Source organism: Oncorhynchus clarkii, chromosome 12, assembly GCF_045791955.1.
Source record: "Oncorhynchus clarkii lewisi isolate Uvic-CL-2024 chromosome 12, UVic_Ocla_1.0, whole genome shotgun sequence".
Lineage (NCBI taxonomy): Eukaryota > Metazoa > Chordata > Actinopteri > Salmoniformes > Salmonidae > Oncorhynchus > Oncorhynchus clarkii.
In genome coordinates, this window is record NC_092158.1 from 19,420,957 (window position 1) to 19,441,492 (window position 20,536).

A 20,536-nucleotide genomic window follows, 5' to 3' on the forward strand; every position below is an offset into this window, starting at 1 on the left:
CCTACAGTTACAGTTACTATCAGTCTACTCTTACAGTTACTATCAATCTACTGTTACAGTTACTATCAACCCACTGTTACAGTTACTATCAACCTACAGTTACAGTTACTATCAACCCATGGTTACAGTTACTATTAACCCACTGTTACAGTTACTATCAACCTACTGTTACAGTTACTATCAACCTACTGTTACAGTTACTATCAACCTACTGTTACAGTTACTATCAACCTACAGTTACAGTTACTATCAACCCATGGTTACAGTTACTATCAACCTACTGTTACAGTTACTATCAACCTACTGTTACAGTTACTATCAACCTACTGTTACAGTTACTATCAACCCATGGTTACAGTTACTATCAACCTACTGTTACAGTTACTATCAACCTACTGTTACAGTTACTATCAAGCTACTGTTACAGTTACTATCAACCCACTGTTACAGTTACTATCAACCCATGGTTACAGTTACTATCAACCTACTGTTACAGTTACTATCAACCTACTGTTACAGTTACTATCAAGCTACTGTTACAGTTACTATCAACCCACTGCTACAGTTACTATCAACCTACTGTTACAGTTACTATCAACCCATGGTTACAGTTACTATCAACCTACTGTTACAGTTACTATCAACCTACTGTTACAGTTACTATCAACCTACTGTTACAGTTACTATCAACCTACTGTTACAGTTACTATCAACCTACAGTTACAGTTACTATCAACCCATGGTTACAGTTACTATCAACCTACTGTTACAGTTACTATCAACCTACTGTTACAGTTACTATCAACCTACTGTTACAGTTACTATCAACCTACTGTTACAGTTACTATCAACCTACTGTTACAGTTACTATCAACCTACTGTTATAGTTACTATCAACCCACTGTTACAGTTACTATCAACCCACTGTTACAGTTACTATCAACCCACTGTTACAGTTACTATCAACCTACTGTTACAGTTACTATCAACCTACTGTTACAGTTACTATCAATCTACTGTTATAGTTACTATCAATCTACTGTTACAGTTACTATCAACCCACTGTTACAGTTACTATCAACCCACTGTTATAGTTACTATCAATCTACTGTTACAGTTACTCTCAACCTACTGTTACAGTTACTATAAACCTACTGTTACAGTTACTATCAACCTACTGTTACAGTTACTATCAACCTACTGTTACAGTTACTATCAACCCACAGTTACAGTTACTATCAACCCACTGTTACAGTTACTATTAACCCACTGTTACAGTTACTATCAACCCACTGTTACAGTTACTATCAACCCACTGTTACAGTTACTATCAACCTACTGTTACAGTTACTATCAACCTACTGTTACAGTTACTATCAGTCTACTGTTACAGTTACTATCAACCTACAGTTACAGTTACTATCAGTCTACTGTTACAGTTACTATCAATCTACTGTTACAGTTACTATCAACCTCCTGTTACAGTTACTATCAACCTACAGTTACAGTTACTATCAACCCATGGTTACAGTTACTATTAACCCACTGTTACAGTTACTATTAACCCACTGTTACAGTTACTATCAACCTACTGTTACAGTTACTATCAGTCTACTGTTACAGTTACTATCAACCTACAGTTACAGTTACTATCAGTCTACTGTTACAGTTACTATCAATCTACTGTTACAGTTACTATCAACCTACTGTTACAGTTACTATCAACCTACTGTTACAGTTACTATCAATCTACTGTTACAGGTACTATCAATCTACTGTTACAGTTACTATCAACCCACTGTTACAGTTACTATCAACCTACTGTTACAGTTACTATCAATCTACTGTTACAGGTACTATAAATCTACTGTTACAGTTACTATCAACCCACTGTTACAGTTACTATCAACCTACTGTTACAGTTACTATCAACCTACTGTTACAGTTACTATCATCATACTGTTGCAGTTACTATCAACCTACTGTTACAGTTACTATCAATCTACTGTTACAGTTACTCTCAACCCACTGTTACAGTTACTATCAACCTACTGTTACAGTTACTATCATCCTACTGTTGCAGTTACTATCAACATACTGTTACAGTTACTATCAATCTACTGTTACAGTTACTATCAACCCACTGTTACAGTTACTATCAACCCACTGTTACAGTTACTATCAACCTACTGTTACAGTTACTATCAATCTACTGTTACAGTTAGTATCAACCCACTGTTACAGTTACTATCAAACTCCTGTTACAGTTACTATCAACCCACTGTTACAGTTACTATCAACCCACTGTTACAGTTACTATCAACCTACTATTACAGTTACTATCAAAGCACTGTTACAGTTACTATCAGTCTACTTTTACAGTTACTTACTCTTATTGTAATAAACTACTGTGGCTGAGATTATAGCATAGCTACATTATATATTCTATAATTAAAATAAAATAAATGACATAAATTGTGGCATGTGGTCAGTGGAGGTGCATCAAAAATGAATCAGTTTGCCTGTTGAAGAGCCACACGGTAAAGACAGCCAGTGTGGGAAGGTGTCAGATCTGATTATGCGAGCAGAATTTGTCAGAACTGTTTGTTATTCCTCCACTAATGTTATGTAATGTACTGTACTGTGATTCAATGAATCTGTTTTAGATCTTCTCAATAACTCAGAATTGTGATGGTGGCAGGTGTTTAACATATCAGGGATCTCTGATTTATTTATTTTGATTCTCTAGGAGCTCATATATATTGGTTCTTGAACAAACTTTGTAAGTATGCTATTTCTAAAATTCCCTTCAATTTCTCTTCAGGCATGTCTGTCTGAGTTAAACTCAGCTCCTTGGCTGAATTTGTTGGGACAAAAGTGTGCCCTGAACACACTGGAAAGTGAATTGCCCAGATTTGAAATCCTTTATTTTTATTCTGGGACCACGGATGAAAATGAACAAAGGCAACAAGTGTTATTTTCATGGATTTTAGTAGTAAACAATTGTATTTTATTTATCCAATACCAGTTGAACTACACTGAGTGTACTAAACATTAAGAACACCTGCTCTTTCCATGACACAGACTGACCAGGTGAATCCAGGTGAAAGATATGATCCCTTATTGATGTCACTTGTTAAATTCACTTCAATCAGTGTCGATAAAGCAACTCATTATTCGGAAGTTGTTCCTAATGTTTGGTATACTCAGTGGATATTACAATTTTCAAAGACAAGGAACGTGCTTTTCAATAAAATGTCTGTTAGTGTTTTCTGGAATGTATTGGTTGTGGATATGATAGGAGGAACCTCGCCCATTGAGCAACGAGAGCACTACAGTGGTGTCATGGAGGAGTCCAAGCTGCCAGTGGCCAGATTTTACCCTCCTCCTCCTCCCTCGCATGTAAATCCACAGCATGCCAGACCTCTTAAAGCAAGATTTGTGAAATTATGTGTGAAGTTGTTTTGGAGTATCTACTTGCTAATTATTTATATGGAGGCACTGGTAAATGAATTGGGATTCATTCAAGGCTTTTACAGTAAGTTGTATTTGTATTCATGGCATAATCATCTGCAAATATCTTGGTTCTTGTAATTGCAAGGATGGCAGTTATTTCACAGGATTGCAGTGCTTTGGATACATTCTGCTTGACATTCCTGTTCTAAACTATTGTAGTGCTTGCTGAGGACTTGACAAGCTATTAATTTCAATGGCTTCAGACTGTTTTTATGCTCAACCATGACTGTGTTTCTTTGCCTCAAAGCCTTGGAATGAGAAGTTAATATACTTCTCTGAAGTATTTGAACACAAAAGAAAAGCCTTACATGAATAAAATTCCCAGAGAGAGTGTTTCGAGGACTCAATGTGAGCATTGTGAAATAGAATGTGATGCCATCGCCAAGTCAAGTGTTTATGTTCCTGGAATGCGTCTTCTCTTTGTAAGATGTGTACTTTATGTTCCAGTTTAGGATTAAGGATAACTAGATCTCAACCTGTGATTTGTGAAGACAGTGTCAAATTATTGTATATTTATTTACCTACATTTTTTTTATACAACTCTTGGAATGCTATAGAATGACAGTCATTCCAATGTGATTACATGCTTTCAAATGTAACTTGTGAGGATATAATTGCTCTGGTATGGTCCATCATTCCATCAGAAGCTGTCGGACTGTCATCCCACTCTGAGGCTGCAAAATTCATGGAGTACTGAAGCCTGGCAGATTATGGAGAAATCCAATATGGGAGGCATGCCTTTGTTTTGAAGAGCTGTGCTTAAGAGTGTGATCTCCATTGGAATGGGGAGTCTTCTAAAATAGCATACACCTCAGTCCTCTCATGTATTTACCCACTTGGATCTCAGCATACTCCCACCTCACTCTCACTCTCCGCATGTATTTATCCAGCAGGGGCTCCAGGCAGAGCACTCCTGTGTGACTTGGACCCACTGCTCCCTCTCCGGAGGCTGAGGTGTGATTTGGCCACAGAGGACTCCATGTTCATAATAATGTGCCAAAACCCTTCTCCCTTCCTCATGTTGTGTAAGGAAATCTTCCTGTTCATCTCAACTCCCTGTCTAACAAATGACACATTTATGATCGGAAAATCTAGGGAAATACTGGGTCAAAGAAAATAGTGCCATTGTCTGAACTTTCTCTGCTCTCTTTTATGCCGTTGACATACAGATATGGCAAATATTGTCTCATTCCACTGGCTTTGCGGGTTGTGTTTGTTCTGTAAGGTGTGTGTGTGGGTGCACAGTGCACACGTGTGCTTGTGTGTCTATGTGTGCTGTCAGGCCCCTAAGCTTTGTGTGGAGGGGAGATTTGTGGGTCATAAGCTCGCTGTGCAGATACATGCAACCACTGCCCTCTGTTTGCTCTTTCACTATTGTTTTGTTAAAGTCTGAGGGATCCAGACCCTGGATTCAAGCCCTTCTCAGACTGTACTGGTTATCTATTGTAGCTGTCCTATCTCAAGTCTGCTTCAAGGAAGTTTACTTGTGGTAAGAAAACTGTTGGCCAAATGTTGACCATAGACGGGGATTCTCAACTATGTTGACATAGGGAATATGATACTGTAATATGAGGTAAACCTCACACACTTTAGATATGGTGGGTTATGACAGGAACTTTGTAACTGTTTGCTATAAGACAACACCACTTTCCTGGACTTCTGAGTTAATAATATTCAAAACTGATAAAGAAGTCCTCTAAACAGCCATTGTTACATGCGTACGAGACAGGTTTAGAGTGGGTAACATTACCATCATACAGGATTAGAGCTGATGAATGGGCCTGGTTGTGTTTGTCCTCAGGGCCACAGCATTTTGTGTGGAGGACTCTCCTCTAGCGAACTCCATGCAGATGAACAGTGATGGCCACAGAATCACACCCACCTGAACAGTAAGAACACACAGTGGAACATGTGATGATCAACATTAAACATCTAAAGGCCACTCAGAAAATGATATATTTTTCTATGAAAGGTCTTCATTTATACATGTGTTATGATTGAGTTGTGCTTGTATCTAATGCAGTACTGTATTCATTAGTCACATTTGAAATGATGTGATGATGATGATGAACTCAATGACCATCATTGTTTGATTGTGTAGTTCAGTCGATGAAGTGGCAAACACGGAGCAAGTGCTGAACTCGCTGGAGAGGATCATTCTCACCATCTTCCTCACCATCATCATCATCATGACTGTTCTGGGGAACCTGCTGGTGATGGTGGCGCTCTGCAAGGACAGACAACTGCGGTAAGCACACTTCCTGTTTACATGTAAGTCACATTCTGTCAAATAAAAGTTGTCAGAGGAAAAAATGTGACCTCTTTAGAGTGTGGTTTTTCATCCGATTGACAATAGATTTTCATGCAAATATTCTAAAATCAGGATAAAAACATATGCGCATTTTCCCACCAGAGATGTTTCCATCAAATTGACTTATTGCAGATACATTTTATTTTAATTTAATTGAACCTTTATTTAACTAGGCAAGTCTGTTAAGAACAAATTCTTATTTACAATGACTGCCTACCCCGGTCGAACCTTAACCCGGACGACGCTGGGCCAATTGTGCGCCGCCTTATGGGACTCCCAATCATGGCCGGTTGTGATACAGCCCAGGATCGAACCAGGGTCTGTAGTGACGCTTCTAGCACTGGGATGCAGTGCCTTAGACCGCTGCGCCACTCGGGATCCCAAAAAGGCTGTGCGTGATGATGCAGTTCACATAAAAATACTGTTAAATTCCCATGTACCGGATAAAAAATACAAGTTAAATGGCATTTTCAACTTTACTGATGGTTTTCTCATGAAAAATGTTGCTTTATATAGTGAGTGTGCCCACTCTGGGTTTGGCACGTGTGCTCTAGCCAACAGCGCACAGGGTACAGATTGAATGCTGTTGGCTAGAGCGCACGTATAGTTTACATGCTGAGATTATTATGGTAAAATAATATGAGTCTTTTTATTTGTCAAACGGCGGCCAAGGATCGATCATCATGTCACCAGAATAAGACCTTCAATATTTATTGGAAAGGAGCATCAAGCTCACCGCCTTGCACTTTCACCACCCTGTGAAGTTCATCATCATTTATTTCATCTTAATGCGTTTGAGCCAATCAGTTGTGTTGTGACAGGGTAGGGGTGGTATACAGAATATATCCCTATTTGGTAAAAGACCAAGTCCATATTATGTCAAGAACAACTCAAATAAGCAAAGGGAAATGACAGTCCATCATTACTTTAGAGGACATGAAGGTCAGTCAATACGGAAAATTTCAAGAACTTTCTTCAAGTGCAGTCGCAAAAACCATCAAGTGTTATGATGAAACTGTCTCTCATGAAGACTGCCACAGGAACGGAAGACCCAGAGTTACTTTTGCTGCAGGGGATAAGTTCATTAGAGTTACCAGCCCCAGATATCGTCAATTAACGGTACCTCAGTTTGCAGCCCAAATAAATGCTTCACAGAGTTCAAGTAACAAACACATCTTAACATCAACTGTTCAGAGGGGACTGCTTGAATCAGGCCGTCGTGGTTGAATTGCTGCAAATAAACCACTACTAAAGGACACCAATAAAAAGAAGAGACTTGCTTGGGCCAAGAAATACAAGCAATGACCCAAAACACACCTCCAGGCTGTGTAAGGGCTATTTGACCAAGAAGGAGAGTGATGGAGTGCTGCATCAGATGACCTGGCCTCCACAATCACCCGTTCTCAACCCAATTGAGATGGTTTGGGATGAGTTGGACAGCAGAGTGAAGGAAAAGCAGCCAACAAGTGCTCAGCATATGTGGGAACTTCTTCAAGACTGTTGGAAAAGCATTTCAGGTGACTACCTCATGAAGCTGGTTGAGAGAATGCCAAGCGTGTGCAAGGGTGGCTACTTTGAAGAATCTAAAATAAAAAATATGTTTTGATTTGTTTAACACTTCTTTGGTTACAACATGATTCCATATGTGTTATTTCATAGTTTTGATGTCTTCACTATTATTCTACAATATAGAAAGTAGTAAAAATAAACCCTTGAATGATTAGGTGTGTCCAAACTTTTGACTGGTTCTGTATATGAAATGATGTACCAAAAGATGATTGATCAGAATTCAATTGAAGTAGGGCGTGTGATGGACAGACTGATGAACAGGCCACTTCCTAACTATTTGGAGACAAACTAAGTAGCTGTTTTTACATCCGGCACTGGCATCCTTTCTGTCATGTTTTATGTTTAGCGATATGGTATTAAAGGGTCATTAGGTTTGTTCTGTCTTGTGCAGATCAGTTGACAATTCTAACAGATAACAAAAATATAATTATCTTTACATTCAACTCATGTGCCTTTCTGGAAATAAATCAAAATGTTTTTGTTCCTCGTCTCCCTCTAGGAAAAAGAAGACCAATTACTTCATAGTGTCTTTAGCGTTTGCAGACCTCCTGGTTGCTGTGGTTGTCATGCCGTTTGCAGCCATTGAGTTGACCACAAGTCAGTGGCGGTACGGTGAGATATTCTGTCTGGTTCGGACCTCACTGGACGTGCTGCTGACCACTGCATCTATCCTACACCTGTGCTGCATAGCACTGGACAGGTGAGCAATGAATATAGTGAAAAACATACCTTTACTCATGTAAACATTTGTAAATATGTCAGCTAGCTATTGCTAACTTTTTCCACGCGCCTATCCCATTCACCTTGATGCATCCGTTCGGCCTAATAGCCGTACGCCTCTGTTAGCACCCAGCTGTATTAGAATTAGCATGTGCCTTGGATGTCCCTCGAGCACCTCTTTGTCCTTTGTCCATAGCATATGGCAGCCTGTCATGGCTGACAGATGAGCAGCTATGTTGTCTTGTCCTGCACCATACAGTGAAAAGCCACTGCAGTGAGTCACCTGCTAGCTCAGTCCCTCACTCCAAACACAAATATGATTTCTGCTTCTCCACAGGACTAATCATTATTTTAGCTTCCCTGGGTGGAAATATGAGACATGAGTCATGACAAGAGGCCTGATTGGTTGTTAGAATTATACTTATCTTTTTTAAAGTAGCGTATGAAGTGATGAGTCACTGCTTGTGAATCCAGGTGCAAGCTATGATCCCTTATTGATGTCACTTATTAAATCCACTTCAATCGGCGTAGATGAAGGGGAGGAGACAGGTAAAACATATATATTTATAAGCCTTGAGACAATTGAGACATGGATTGTGTATGTGTGCCATTCAGAGGGTGAATGGGCAAGACAAAATATTTAAGTGCCTTTGAACAGGATATGGTAGTAGGTGCCAGTCACACCGGATTGAGTGTGTCAAGAACCGCAATGCTTTTCACGCTCAACAGTTTCTCGTGTGTATCAAAAATGGTCCACCACCCAAAGGACATCCAGCAAACTTGACACAACTGTGGAAGTGTTGGAGTCAACATGGGCCAGCATCCCTGTGTAACACTTTCGACACCTTGTAGAGTCCATGCCCTGACGAATTGAGACTGTTCTGAGGACAAAAGTGGGTGCAACTCAATATTTGGAAGGTGTTGCTAATATTTTGGACACTATTGTCCACAAATATCTACCTAATATATACATACCAAAATATGTACTAAGGGCTAAAGCCACCATACATGGTGAATTCAATAGGATGTGAAATTTGTTTATTATTTGGTTATGCAAGTCATGAGATTATTTTAAAGAATACGGAATTAGGGATGAGTCACCACTGGCAATATTTTGGTATGTACATATTAGGTAGATATTTGTGGCCTGTAGATAGAATTCAGAAAAACACCATCAATATATTATGTTTTTTTACCTCAGTTGAATCTATGATGTTGTGGATGTTGTTATAATGTTGTTATATTCTATTGATAGGTACTACGCAATCTGCTGCCAACCGCTGGTGTACAGGAATAAAATGACGCCCTTGAGAGTGGCCCTGATGCTGGGAGGATGCTGGGTCATCCCCTCCTTCATCTCCTTCCTTCCCATCATGCAAAGTTGGCACGCCATCGGCATAGAGGATATTGTAAGTCTATAAGCAGCTATGTTCTTCCTGTCTGTCTGATGGTTTTACTACAGACAGTGGCTTGCTCTTTAGTGTTATTCATTACATCTAAATCCTTTTTATACTAAATACTACATTTTGTTGATCCTTGAAAATGTGAACAGGACACATGTTAAGTGAAGGACACATGGTTAAACCAACAAGCATAACATATTTCAAATTCATGGGATGGGGATGTAGTAGTCAGTTCAAGCATCATGCTCTTTGGGAAGAGCAAACTTACGCAAGCCCTTTTCTAGTTCTAAAAACAGCACTATGACTAATTGTTTCACCTTTGACACCTGAAAAAACTTCCCTCTGTCAAATGGAGGCCTTCTCCATGCACTCAATACTCATAAGACTAAAGCTACTAATACCATTTACATAGACAGACATAAACACCAGGCATACAGCCTCTTGCTCTGAGACCTACTGTAAGTCAGTGCTGAGCACAATCCACAGCTACCAGTTTATGAACACAAATAATACCTGTTCGAAGTTTGTTATAAGAGAGTCAGGAAATGGGCATTAGGCAGTCAGTCGTTGCACTCTCTCTACTTATATACTGTTGGTTGAATGAGAAACATGTGTGTAACTATTGCATATGTGGATGTGGATACTACAGAACGTGCATGTCTCTTCCTGTATGTGGATCGGCTTGTTAATGGATTGTTCTCTCTGCACGCTGCCTTCAGATAGAGCAGAGGAAGTTTAGCGGCAACAGCAACGAGACCAACTGTGTATTCGTGGTGAACCGTCCGTATGCTCTCATCTGCTCCGCCGTGGCCTTCTACGTTCCCCTGAGCCTCATGGTCCTGGCCTACCAGCGCATCTACGTCACTGCCATGGGCCACGTGCGGCAGATTGGCACGCTGCAGCGGGCAGGCTCCGCCCCCTACTCGGCACCCCCCCAGCACTACCTCAGCTCCGAGCAGCAGGGCTCCAGTCGCATGCGCATAGAGACCAAGGCTGCCAAGACCCTGGCTGTCATCATGGGCTGCTTCTGTCTCTGCTGGGCCCCCTTCTTCATCACCAACGTGGTGGACCCCTTCATCCACTACAGTGTGCCCTGGCAGATGTGGACCGCCTGGCTGTGGCTTGGCTATATAAACTCTGGCCTTAACCCCTTTCTCTACGCCTTCCTGAACCGGGCCTTCAGACGGGCCTTCCTCATGATACTGTGTTGTGGTGATGAGAGATACGTACGCCAGGGGAGCTATGGCCCCACCAGACACTACTCTGGATCTGTCAACGGGACCTCCATCGCGCTCAGGTAAGGAACTGATACTGGACCACCCACCCATGTCCTCCCTTTTATCAACTAGCCCTGAATTAAGATAATTCTCTCTCAGGTACAGGTGCATCATCTTCTCTCAGGTAGGTGGGTTATGCGGAATCTCTGTTGTCTAATCTTACTTAAAATACATTTTTAAACATCTAAGTTGAGACATTGCCAAAAACCCATCAGGGTAATCAAATAATTCATATTTAGATCAGATTTCGAGATGTTGAATATTAAATGTGTTGAATGTCTGTGTTATTTTAAAAATTTTCTTAGTTATCCGTGGTTCAGCGCTGTTATGAGGTGTTTTTATTGTCAGAAGCGGAGTGTAGCTGGTGCATGAAGTCAGGCGCAGGAGAGCAAAATGAGTGAGCAACGTACTTTACTCAAACAATAAAAGCACAAGGTAAACAAATACACTTGACCAAAAACCAACGGTAATAATTACGCACCGGTGAACACAGCAACCGTCGAAAAACCAGCCATCATGAACCAAACTGAACATAGAAATAACAAACATGGGGGAAACAGAGGGTTAATTACAAGAACATGTAATTGGATAATGAAAACCAGGTGTGTAGAAAATCAAGACAAAACCAATGGAAAATGAAAGATGGATCAGCGATGGCAAGAAGACCGGTGACGTTGACCACCGAATGCCGCCCGTACAAGGAAGTCGTGACATTTATAGACAAACAGCCTCATCTTTTCCCCTCATATTTCAGTACACATAACACATTTAGCTCTGCTCTGAATGAGGGAAGGAAGAAAACATTAGGAAAGCCTTGAAGCAGTACATACAGTAGCAGTCAAAAGTTTGGGACACACCTACTCATTCAAGGGTTTTTCTTTATTTTTACTATTTCTACATTGTAGGAGAATAGTGAAGACATCAAAACTATGAAATAACACATGAAATCATGTAGTAACCAAAAAAGTGTTAAACAAATCGAAATATATTTTAGAAGCCACCCTTTGCCTTGATGACAGCTTTGCATACTCTTGGCATTCTCTCAACCAGCTTCACCTGGAATGCTTTTCCAACAGGAGTTCCCACATATGCTGAGAACATGTTGGCTGCTCATCCCAAACCATCTCAATTGGGTTGAGGTTGATTTTTATTTATTTTATTTTATTTATTATTTTTTTACCTTTATTTAACTAGGCAAGTCAGTTAAGAACAAATTCTTATTTACAGTGACGGCCTACCAGGGAACAGTGGGTTAACTGCCTTGTTCAGGGGCAGAACGACAGATTTATTTTACCTTGTTAGCTCAGGGATTCGATCCAGCAACCTTTCGGTTACTGGCCCAACGCTCTAACCACTAGGAGGTCAGGTCATCTGATGCAGCACTCCATCACTCCCCTTCTTGGTCAAAGAGCCCTTACACAGCCTGGAGGTGTGTTGGGTCATTGTCCGGTTGAAAAACAAATGATAGTCCCACTATACGTAAACCAGATGGGATGGCGTATTGTTGCAGAATGCAGTGGTAGCCATGCTGGTTAGGTGTGCCTTGAATTCTAAATAAATCACTGACAGTGTCACCAGCAAAGCACCCCCATACCATCACACCTCCTCCTCCATGTTTAACGGTGGGAACCACACATGTGGATATCATCCGTTTACCTACTCTGCGTCTCACAAAGACTCGTCAGTTAGAACCAAACATTTCAAATTTGGACTCATCAAACCAAAGGACAGATTTCCACCAGTCTAATGTTCATTGCTCCTGTTTCTTGGCCAAAGCAAGTCTCCTCTTCTTATTTGTGTCCTTTAGTAGTGGTTTCTTTGCAGCAATTCGACCATGAAGGCCTGATTCACTCAGTCTCCTCTGAACAGTTGATGTTGAGATGTGTCTGTTACTTGAACTCTGTGAAGCATTTATTTGGGCTGCAATTTCTGAGGCTGGTAACTCTAACTTATCCTCTGCAGCAAAGGTAACTCTGGGTCTTCCTTTCCTGTGGCGGTCCTCATGAGAGCCAGTTTCAGTGCTTGATGGTTTTTGCGACTGCAGTTGAAGAAACGTTCAAAGTTCTTGAAATGTTCCGTATTGATTGACCTTCATGTCTTTAAGTAATGATGGACTGTCGTTTCTTTTTGCTTATTTGAGTTGTTCTTGACGTAATGTGGATTTGGTCTTTTTCCAAATAGGGCTATCTTCTGTATACCACCCCTGCCATGTCACAACACAACTGGCTTAAACGCATTAAGAAGGAAAGAAATTCCACAAATTAACTTTTAACAAGGCACACCTGTTAATTGAAATGCATTCCAGGTGACTACCTCATGAATCTGGTTGAGAGAATACCAAGAGTGTGCAAAGCTGTCATCAAGGCAAAGGGTGGGTACTTTGAAGAATGTCAAATATAAAATATATTTTGATTTGTTTAATGCTTTTTTTTGTTAATACATGATTCCATATGTGTTATTTCATAGTTTTGATGTATTCACTATTATTATACAATGTAGAAAATAGTAAAAATGAATACAAACCCTTTAATTAGTAGGTATGTCCAAACTTTTGACTGGTACTGTATACAATATGGTAAAGAATACACATGTTCATGTGAAAAAGCAGAGGACGTTATCTTCAAGTGAAGATAAGTGAAGGATGGGGCATCATTAGGGAGATTTAGATCTGCTCCTATACCCTGATTTTTCCATACTCAATTTGGTTGGGCTCATTGAACAGTGCTGTACTCTTCTGACAGAGTCAGAGGCTCATGGGTAAGGAAGGCACTTACGCCCCTCAGCCCGGCGCCACAAGCAGCACGCATCTACATGAATTCAACAGTACTAGTTACACAGAGGGGGAAAAGGAAAATGGACCTGACTCTATCGTGGAATGTCAGAGATAGAGAGACAGAGAGTCAGAGACATAGGCAGAAACAGAGAGAGAGAGAGAGAGAGAGAGAGAGAGAGAGAGAGAGACAGCCAGAGAGACAGCGAGAGAGAGAGACAGAAAGAGAGAGAGAGGGAGAGAGAGCGAGAGAGAGAGACAGAGAGCAGTTGCTGGTTTTACATACAGGGTGTGACTTAGCCTCTTGTTATTGTTCCATTTTTTTGTGGGTTTTTCACATATAATGATTATGACTTTGTTTCCATGCAAAGTGTTACAAGTCTACCATCCATGTGTTTCTATTTTATTCAGTTGTGGAAAAGAACATTTCATGTTTAGCTGGTAACTCTGCGGCTGTATTCACAGATGTAGAGGTTACTCCTCAGATTCATTTAGTAGGCAGAAAAACAAACAGTATTAATGTCTGTCTATTAAAAAGTGTCTGAGACACAAAGCAGATGTCTCTTTTTTCCGCTCAGAATCAAATTACTGCAACTAGAATAGAAGCTGTTGGAAAGTAATTCCGGATTTTGAGTAAGATACTTTTTCTTCCAGCATTAAAGTGGTCAGCGCTGTTAATTTGGATACAGTTCCACGTGCACTAGTGCAGCCATGTGATTTTTGTGACGTTTCTATATTCATTACACATCAATAATATACATTTATTAGTCAAATGTTTTCAATCACAAGAGCTATTTTTGCTTGCAACTGTTTTGCTCCCTAGCAGTCATACAACGCATCAATGCTGACTATAGCCCTTACATTGGCTGCTAATCCCATGATTATTCAGGGCAGTGGATTAGAGAGAGTACTATAGCCCTTACATTGGCTGCTAATCCCATGATTATTCAGGACAGTGGGTTAGAGAGAGTACTACAGCCCTTACATTGGCTACTAATCCCATGATTATTCAGGGCAGTGGATTAGAGAGAGTACTATAGCCCTTACATTGGCTGCTAATCCCATGATTATTCAGGGCAGTGGGTTAGAGAGAGTACTACAGCCCTTACATTGGCTGCTAATCCCATGATTATTCAGGACAGTGGGTTAGAGAGAGTACTACAGCCCTTACATTGACTGCTAATCCCATGATTATTCAGGGCAGTGGGTTAGAGAGAGTACTACAGCCCTTACATTGGCTGCTAATCCCATGATTATTCAGGACAGTGGGTTAGAGAGAGTACTACAGCCCTTACATTGACTGCTAATCCCATGATTATTCAGGGAAGTGGGTTAGAGAGAGTACTACAGCCCTTACATTGACTGCTAATCCCATGATTATTCAGGGAAGTGGGTTAGAGAGAGTACTACAGCCCTTACATTGGCTGCTAATCCCATGATTATTCAGGGCAGTGGGTTAGAGAGAGTACTACAGCCCTTACATTGGCTGCTAATCCCATGATTATTCAGGACAGTGGGTTAGAGAGAGTACTACAGCCCTTACATTGGCTGCTAATCCAATCATTATTCAGGACAGTGGGTTAGAGAGAGTACTACAGCCCTTACATTGGCTGCTAATCCCATGATTATTCAGGGCAGTGGGTTAGACAGAGTACTATAGCCCTTACATTGGCTGCTAATCCCATGATTATTCAGGGCAGTGGGTTAGAGAGAGTACTATAGCCATGCTGTTAGGTTATTGGTTCAAATGTTCACTTTTCACCATGTGACTGACTATAGTAAATCATTTCAGAGATACAGTACAGAGAAATTCACTGTCAGCTCTGTGTCTTTATCTAGCCTATCTGTATTATACTGTGGCAGATCAAATGAGCACCTGGCTTGACTGGGGGTCGGGGGTTGAACTCAACGTCCCACACAGGGTCCCAGTCGTCCTTCCAGGAGGTTGTAGGATGTTGAATAACACTTTGATAGTTAGTTTATAATGCTTACATAGGATGGTCAAATCCATTGTTTTTAGTGTTTTTTATGGATATCATTATAGACAAACATTTCCTTTTTCAGCGACTTTAGCAGCTTTAGTCTGTGTTTTCATTATAAAGCTGCTTTCAGCATCAGAACAAAGTGTGGATTCATAGTGTGTGTTTAGTAATCTGAAGGAAAAAGGCATAAGCACATTACACGTCAAAAACCAAGCCTTGTGTAACAAGTGTAGTCATAATGCAGAGAGAGAATGGAGTTCCTGTGGCTGAAAAGCAGGTTTAGCCTTGGTTCACACAGACCATGCCCTCTGCTGCACTCAGCTCTCACCTTGCTTCACACATGAATAATCCTTGGTTCATTCAATGGTTTTATTCACATAGCAAGTAGTGAAGGATTCAAAAGCAGACGCCGATGCACAGAATGCTGGTTATTCATTTTTTTCCCCCTTCTAACCAATGTCTCTGGTGTTCTATTCAGGTGAAGTGTGTCATCAGTCTTGTTCGAGCTGTTAGGTAAAATTGGTAAGAATGTTAATTATATTAACAGATATTGCATGTGCCTGGAAAGAGCTGGAATATCTTCCCTTCCAAGTACTTTGGACTTCTTATTTTTGCGATGTTGTGAATGTTCTTAACTTTCACATAAACCCTAAGATTGTAATCCAGGAATGCCAAATGCAGAAACATGTCCCAATGGTGCTGATCTGTTGGCAGGGATGTACTGAGTTGTTTTTTTTCAGGGATATTTTAGAGGATTGTGTCAGGCTCTAGCAGCCACACACCCCTTCAGCCTCTCTTGCTGTGTTTACACAGGCAGACCAATGCTAAACTTTGTCCCACTAATTGGCATTTTGACCAATCACATTAGATCTTCTCACATCAGATCTTTTTCAGAGCTGACCTAATTGGTCAAAAGAACAATTAGTGGAAAAAAAGTCTGAGAATGAGTGCATTTACTTTCCAAATGAGAGTTCAGGTAGGCCTCCGCGCTACTGCAAACAATGAAAAGTGGGAGGGGTGCTCGACAACAATGACCAAAATCCATCTAAGGGGCTTACCAAGAAAAACTTCCAAAAGGACTAATTTGAGGCAAAATGTTGTGTTAAATTGGAGCACTCATTTGCTCCATGTAATCCTTTGTTCAGGATGACTACAGGTGATTTACTCAACCTGACCAATGGATTAAAGTGAGAAAATAATTTTTAGCCTTTTTTGTTGAGTGCTCCAACTCTTTTCTGCCTTGAATGAATCCTTTTGGGAAGTTTTTCTTGTTACGCCCCTTTCATTAATTTACAAATGTTTTGCTCTCAACCTTTATGGTCAATATGTATATACTGTATCCTATACTATTCTACTGTATCTTATTCTGTGCCTTCTCGGACTTTGCTCGTCCATACATTTTCATATTCTTAATTCCATTCCTTTACTAGATTTATGTGTATTGGGTTTATGTTGTGTAATTGTTAGATATTACAGCACTGTCGGAGCTAGAAGCACAAGCATTTCGCTACACCCGCAATAACACCTGCTAAACAGGTGTATGTGACCAATAAAATTTGATTTGAAGATTCAGAGAGTACACATTTGTATACTGACCCTGATTTCCTTGTGGAATTCCCAGTCTGGCCATGTTCCATTGGTTGTGTCGACTCGTCATCTTGCCACCAAAATAGTTCATACATAGGATGATGGGTGTCCTGGTGCAAAATGGCCACTGTACATCACTTAGATATAGACATTTCAGGTCAAACATACAGTTGAAGTCAGAAGTTTACATACACCTTAGCCAAACACATTTAAACTCAGTTTTAAACAATTCCTGACATTTAATCAGAGTAAAAATTCACTGTCTTAGGTCAGTTAGGATCACCACTTTATTTTAAGAATGTGAAATATCAGAATAATAGTAGAGAGAATGATTTATTTCTTTCAGCTTTTATTTCTTTCATCACATTCCCAGTGGGTCAGAAGTTTACATACACTCAATTAGTATTTGGTAGCATTGCCTTTAAATTGTTTAACTTGGGTCAAACATTTCGGGTAGCCTTCCACAAGCTTCCCACAATAAGTTGGGTGAATTTTGGCCACTTTCTCCTGACAGAGCTGGTGTAACTGAGTCAGGTTAGTAGGCCTCCTTGAGCGGACATGCTTTTTCAGTTCTGACCACAAAATTTCTATAGGATTGAGGTCAGGGCTTTGTGATGGCCACTCCAATTCCTTGACTTTGTTGTCCTTAAGCAATTTTGCCGCAACTTTGCTTGCAAGTATGCTTGGGGTCAATGTCCACTTGGAAGACCCATTTGCGACCAAGCTTTAACTTCCTGACTGATGTCTTGAGATGTTCCTTCAATATATCCACATAATTTTCTTACCTCATGATGCCATCTATTTTGTGAAGTGCACTAGTCCCTCTTGCAGCAAAGCACCCCACAACATGATGCTGCCACACCCATGCTTCACGGTTGGCATGGTGTTCTTTGACTTGCAAGCATCCCCCTTTTTCCTCCAAACATAACGATGGCCATTATGGCTAAACAGTTCTATTTTTGTTTCATCAGACCATAGGACATTTCTCCAAAAAGTACGATTTTTGTCCCCATGTGCAGTTGCAAACGGTAGTCTGGCTTTTTTTAATGGTGGTTTCGGAGCAGTGGCTTCTTCCTTGCTGAGCGGCCTTTCAGGTTATGTCGATATAGGACTCGTTTTACTGAGGTTGTAGATACTTTTGTACCTGTTTCCTCCAGCATCTTCACAAGGTCCTTTGCTGTTGTTCTGGGATTGATTTGCACTTTTCGCACCAAAGTACGTTTATCTCTAGGAGACAGAGCGCATCTCCTTCCTGAGTGGTATGACAGCTGCGTGGTCCCATGGTGTTTATACTTGCGTACTATTGTTTGTACAGATGAATGTGGTACCTTCAGGCGTTTGGAAACTGCTCCCAAGGATGAACCAGACTTGTGTTGGTCTACAAATTGTTTTCTGAGATCTTGGCTGATTTCTTTTGATTTTCAAGCATGATGTCCAGCAAAGAGGCACTGAGTTTGAAGGTAGGCCTTGAAATACAGTGCCTTGCGAAAGTATTCGGCCCCCTTGAACTTTGCAACCTTTTGCCACATTTCAGGCTTCAAACATAAAGATATAAAACTGTATTTTTTTGTGAAGAATCAACAACAAGTGGGACACAATCATGAAGTGGAACGACATTTATTGGATATTTCAAACTTTTTTAACAAATCAAAAACTGAAAAAGGCAGGTCCGAGATACTGTTGTGAAAAAGTTTAAAGCCGGATTTGTATACAAAAAGATTTCCCAAGCTTTAAACATCCCAAGGAGCACTGTGCAAGCGATAATATTGAAATGGAAGGAGTATCAGACCACTGCAAATCTACCAAGACCTGGCCGTCCCTCTAAACTTTCAGCTCATACAAGGAGAAGACTGATCAGAGATGCAGCCAAGAGGCCCATGATCACTCTGGACGAACTGCAGAGATCTACAGCTGAGGTGGGAGACTCTGTCCATAGGACAACAATCAGTCCTATATTGCACAAATCTGGCCTTTATGGAAGAGTGGCAAGAAGAAAGACATTTCTTAAAGATATCCATAAAAAGTGTTGTTTAAAGTTTGCCACAAGCCACCTGGGAGACACACCAAACATGTGGAAGAAGGTGCTCTGGTCAGATGAAACCAAAATTGAACTTTTTGGCAACAATGCAAAACGTTATGTTTGGCGTAAAAGCAACACAGCTCATCACCCTGAACACACTGTCAAACATGGTGGTGGCAGCATCATGGTTTGGACCTGCTTTTCTTCAGCAGGGACAGGGAAGATGGTTAAAATTGATGGGAAGATGGATGGAGCCAAATACAGGACCATTCTGGAAGAAAACCCGATGGAGTCTGCAAAAGACCTGAGACTGGGACGGAGATTTGTCTTCCAACAAGACAATGATCCAAAACATAAAGCAAAATCTACAATGGAATGGTTCAAAAATAAACATATCCAGGTGTTAGAATGGCCAAGTCAAAGTCCAGACCTGAATCCAATCGAGAATCTGTGGAAAGAACTGAAAACTGCTGTTCACAAATGCTCTCCATCCAACCTCACTGAGCTCGAGCTGATGTGCAAAACTGATAGAGACATACCCCAAGCGACTTACAGCTGTAATCGCAGCAAAAGGTGGCGCTACAAAGTATTAACTTAAGGGGGCTGAATAATTTTGCACGCCCAATTTTTCAGTTTTTGATTTGTTAAAAAAGTTTGAAATATCCAATAAATGTCGTTCCACTTCATGATTGCGTCCCACTTGTTGTTGATTCTTCACAAAAAAATACAGTTTTATATCTTTATGTTTTATGTTATGCTTCTAAAGCCATGACATCATCTTCTGGAATTTACAGAAATACTCATCACAAATGTTGATGAAAATACAAGTGTTATACATGGAATTAGAGATATACTTCTCCTTAATGCAACCGCTGTGTCAGATAAAATAAAAAAACGTTACGGAAAAAGCAAACCATGCAATAATCTGAGTACAGCGTTCGGACAACAAAGCAGCCCAAAAGATATCCTCCATATTGTGTAGTCAACATTAGTCAGAAATAGCATTATAAATATTCACTTACCTTTGATGATCTTCATCAGAATGCACTCCCAGGAATCGCAGTTCCACAATAAATGTTTTAGTTGTTTGATAAAGTTAATAATTTATGTTCAAATAGCTTCTTTTGTTAGGGCGTTTGGTAAACAAATCCAAACACGCGTTCAGGTCCAGCCGAACGTCGGACGAAAAGTTCAAAAAGTTATATTACAGGTCGTAGAAACTTGTCAAACTAAGTATAGAATCAATCTTTAGGATGTTTTTTTATCATAAATCTTCAATAATGTTCCAACCGGAGAATTCCATTGTCTGTAGAAAAGCAATGGAACGAGACCGCGCCTCACGAGCATGTGGCACTCTGCCAGACACCTGGCTTTATCCCCT

General features: G+C 40.4%; 1 protein-coding gene across 1 annotated transcript in view; it reads left to right on the forward strand.

Annotated features, from left to right (window-relative positions):
- Window positions 1–5,266: 5,266 nt before the first annotated feature.
- LOC139421898 (5-hydroxytryptamine receptor 4-like) overlaps window positions 5,267–20,536 on the forward strand; it is a 46,709-nt gene continuing 31,439 nt past the window's right edge. Inside the window, exons 1-5 of the mRNA XM_071173030.1 lie at window positions 5,267–5,405; window positions 5,618–5,764; window positions 7,896–8,096; window positions 9,372–9,525; window positions 10,239–10,816. Coding sequence (XP_071029131.1) covers window positions 5,377–5,405; window positions 5,618–5,764; window positions 7,896–8,096; window positions 9,372–9,525; window positions 10,239–10,816 — 1,109 coding nt within the window. The 5' untranslated portion in view covers window positions 5,267–5,376. The remainder of the gene's footprint in view (window positions 5,406–5,617; window positions 5,765–7,895; window positions 8,097–9,371; window positions 9,526–10,238; window positions 10,817–20,536) is intronic.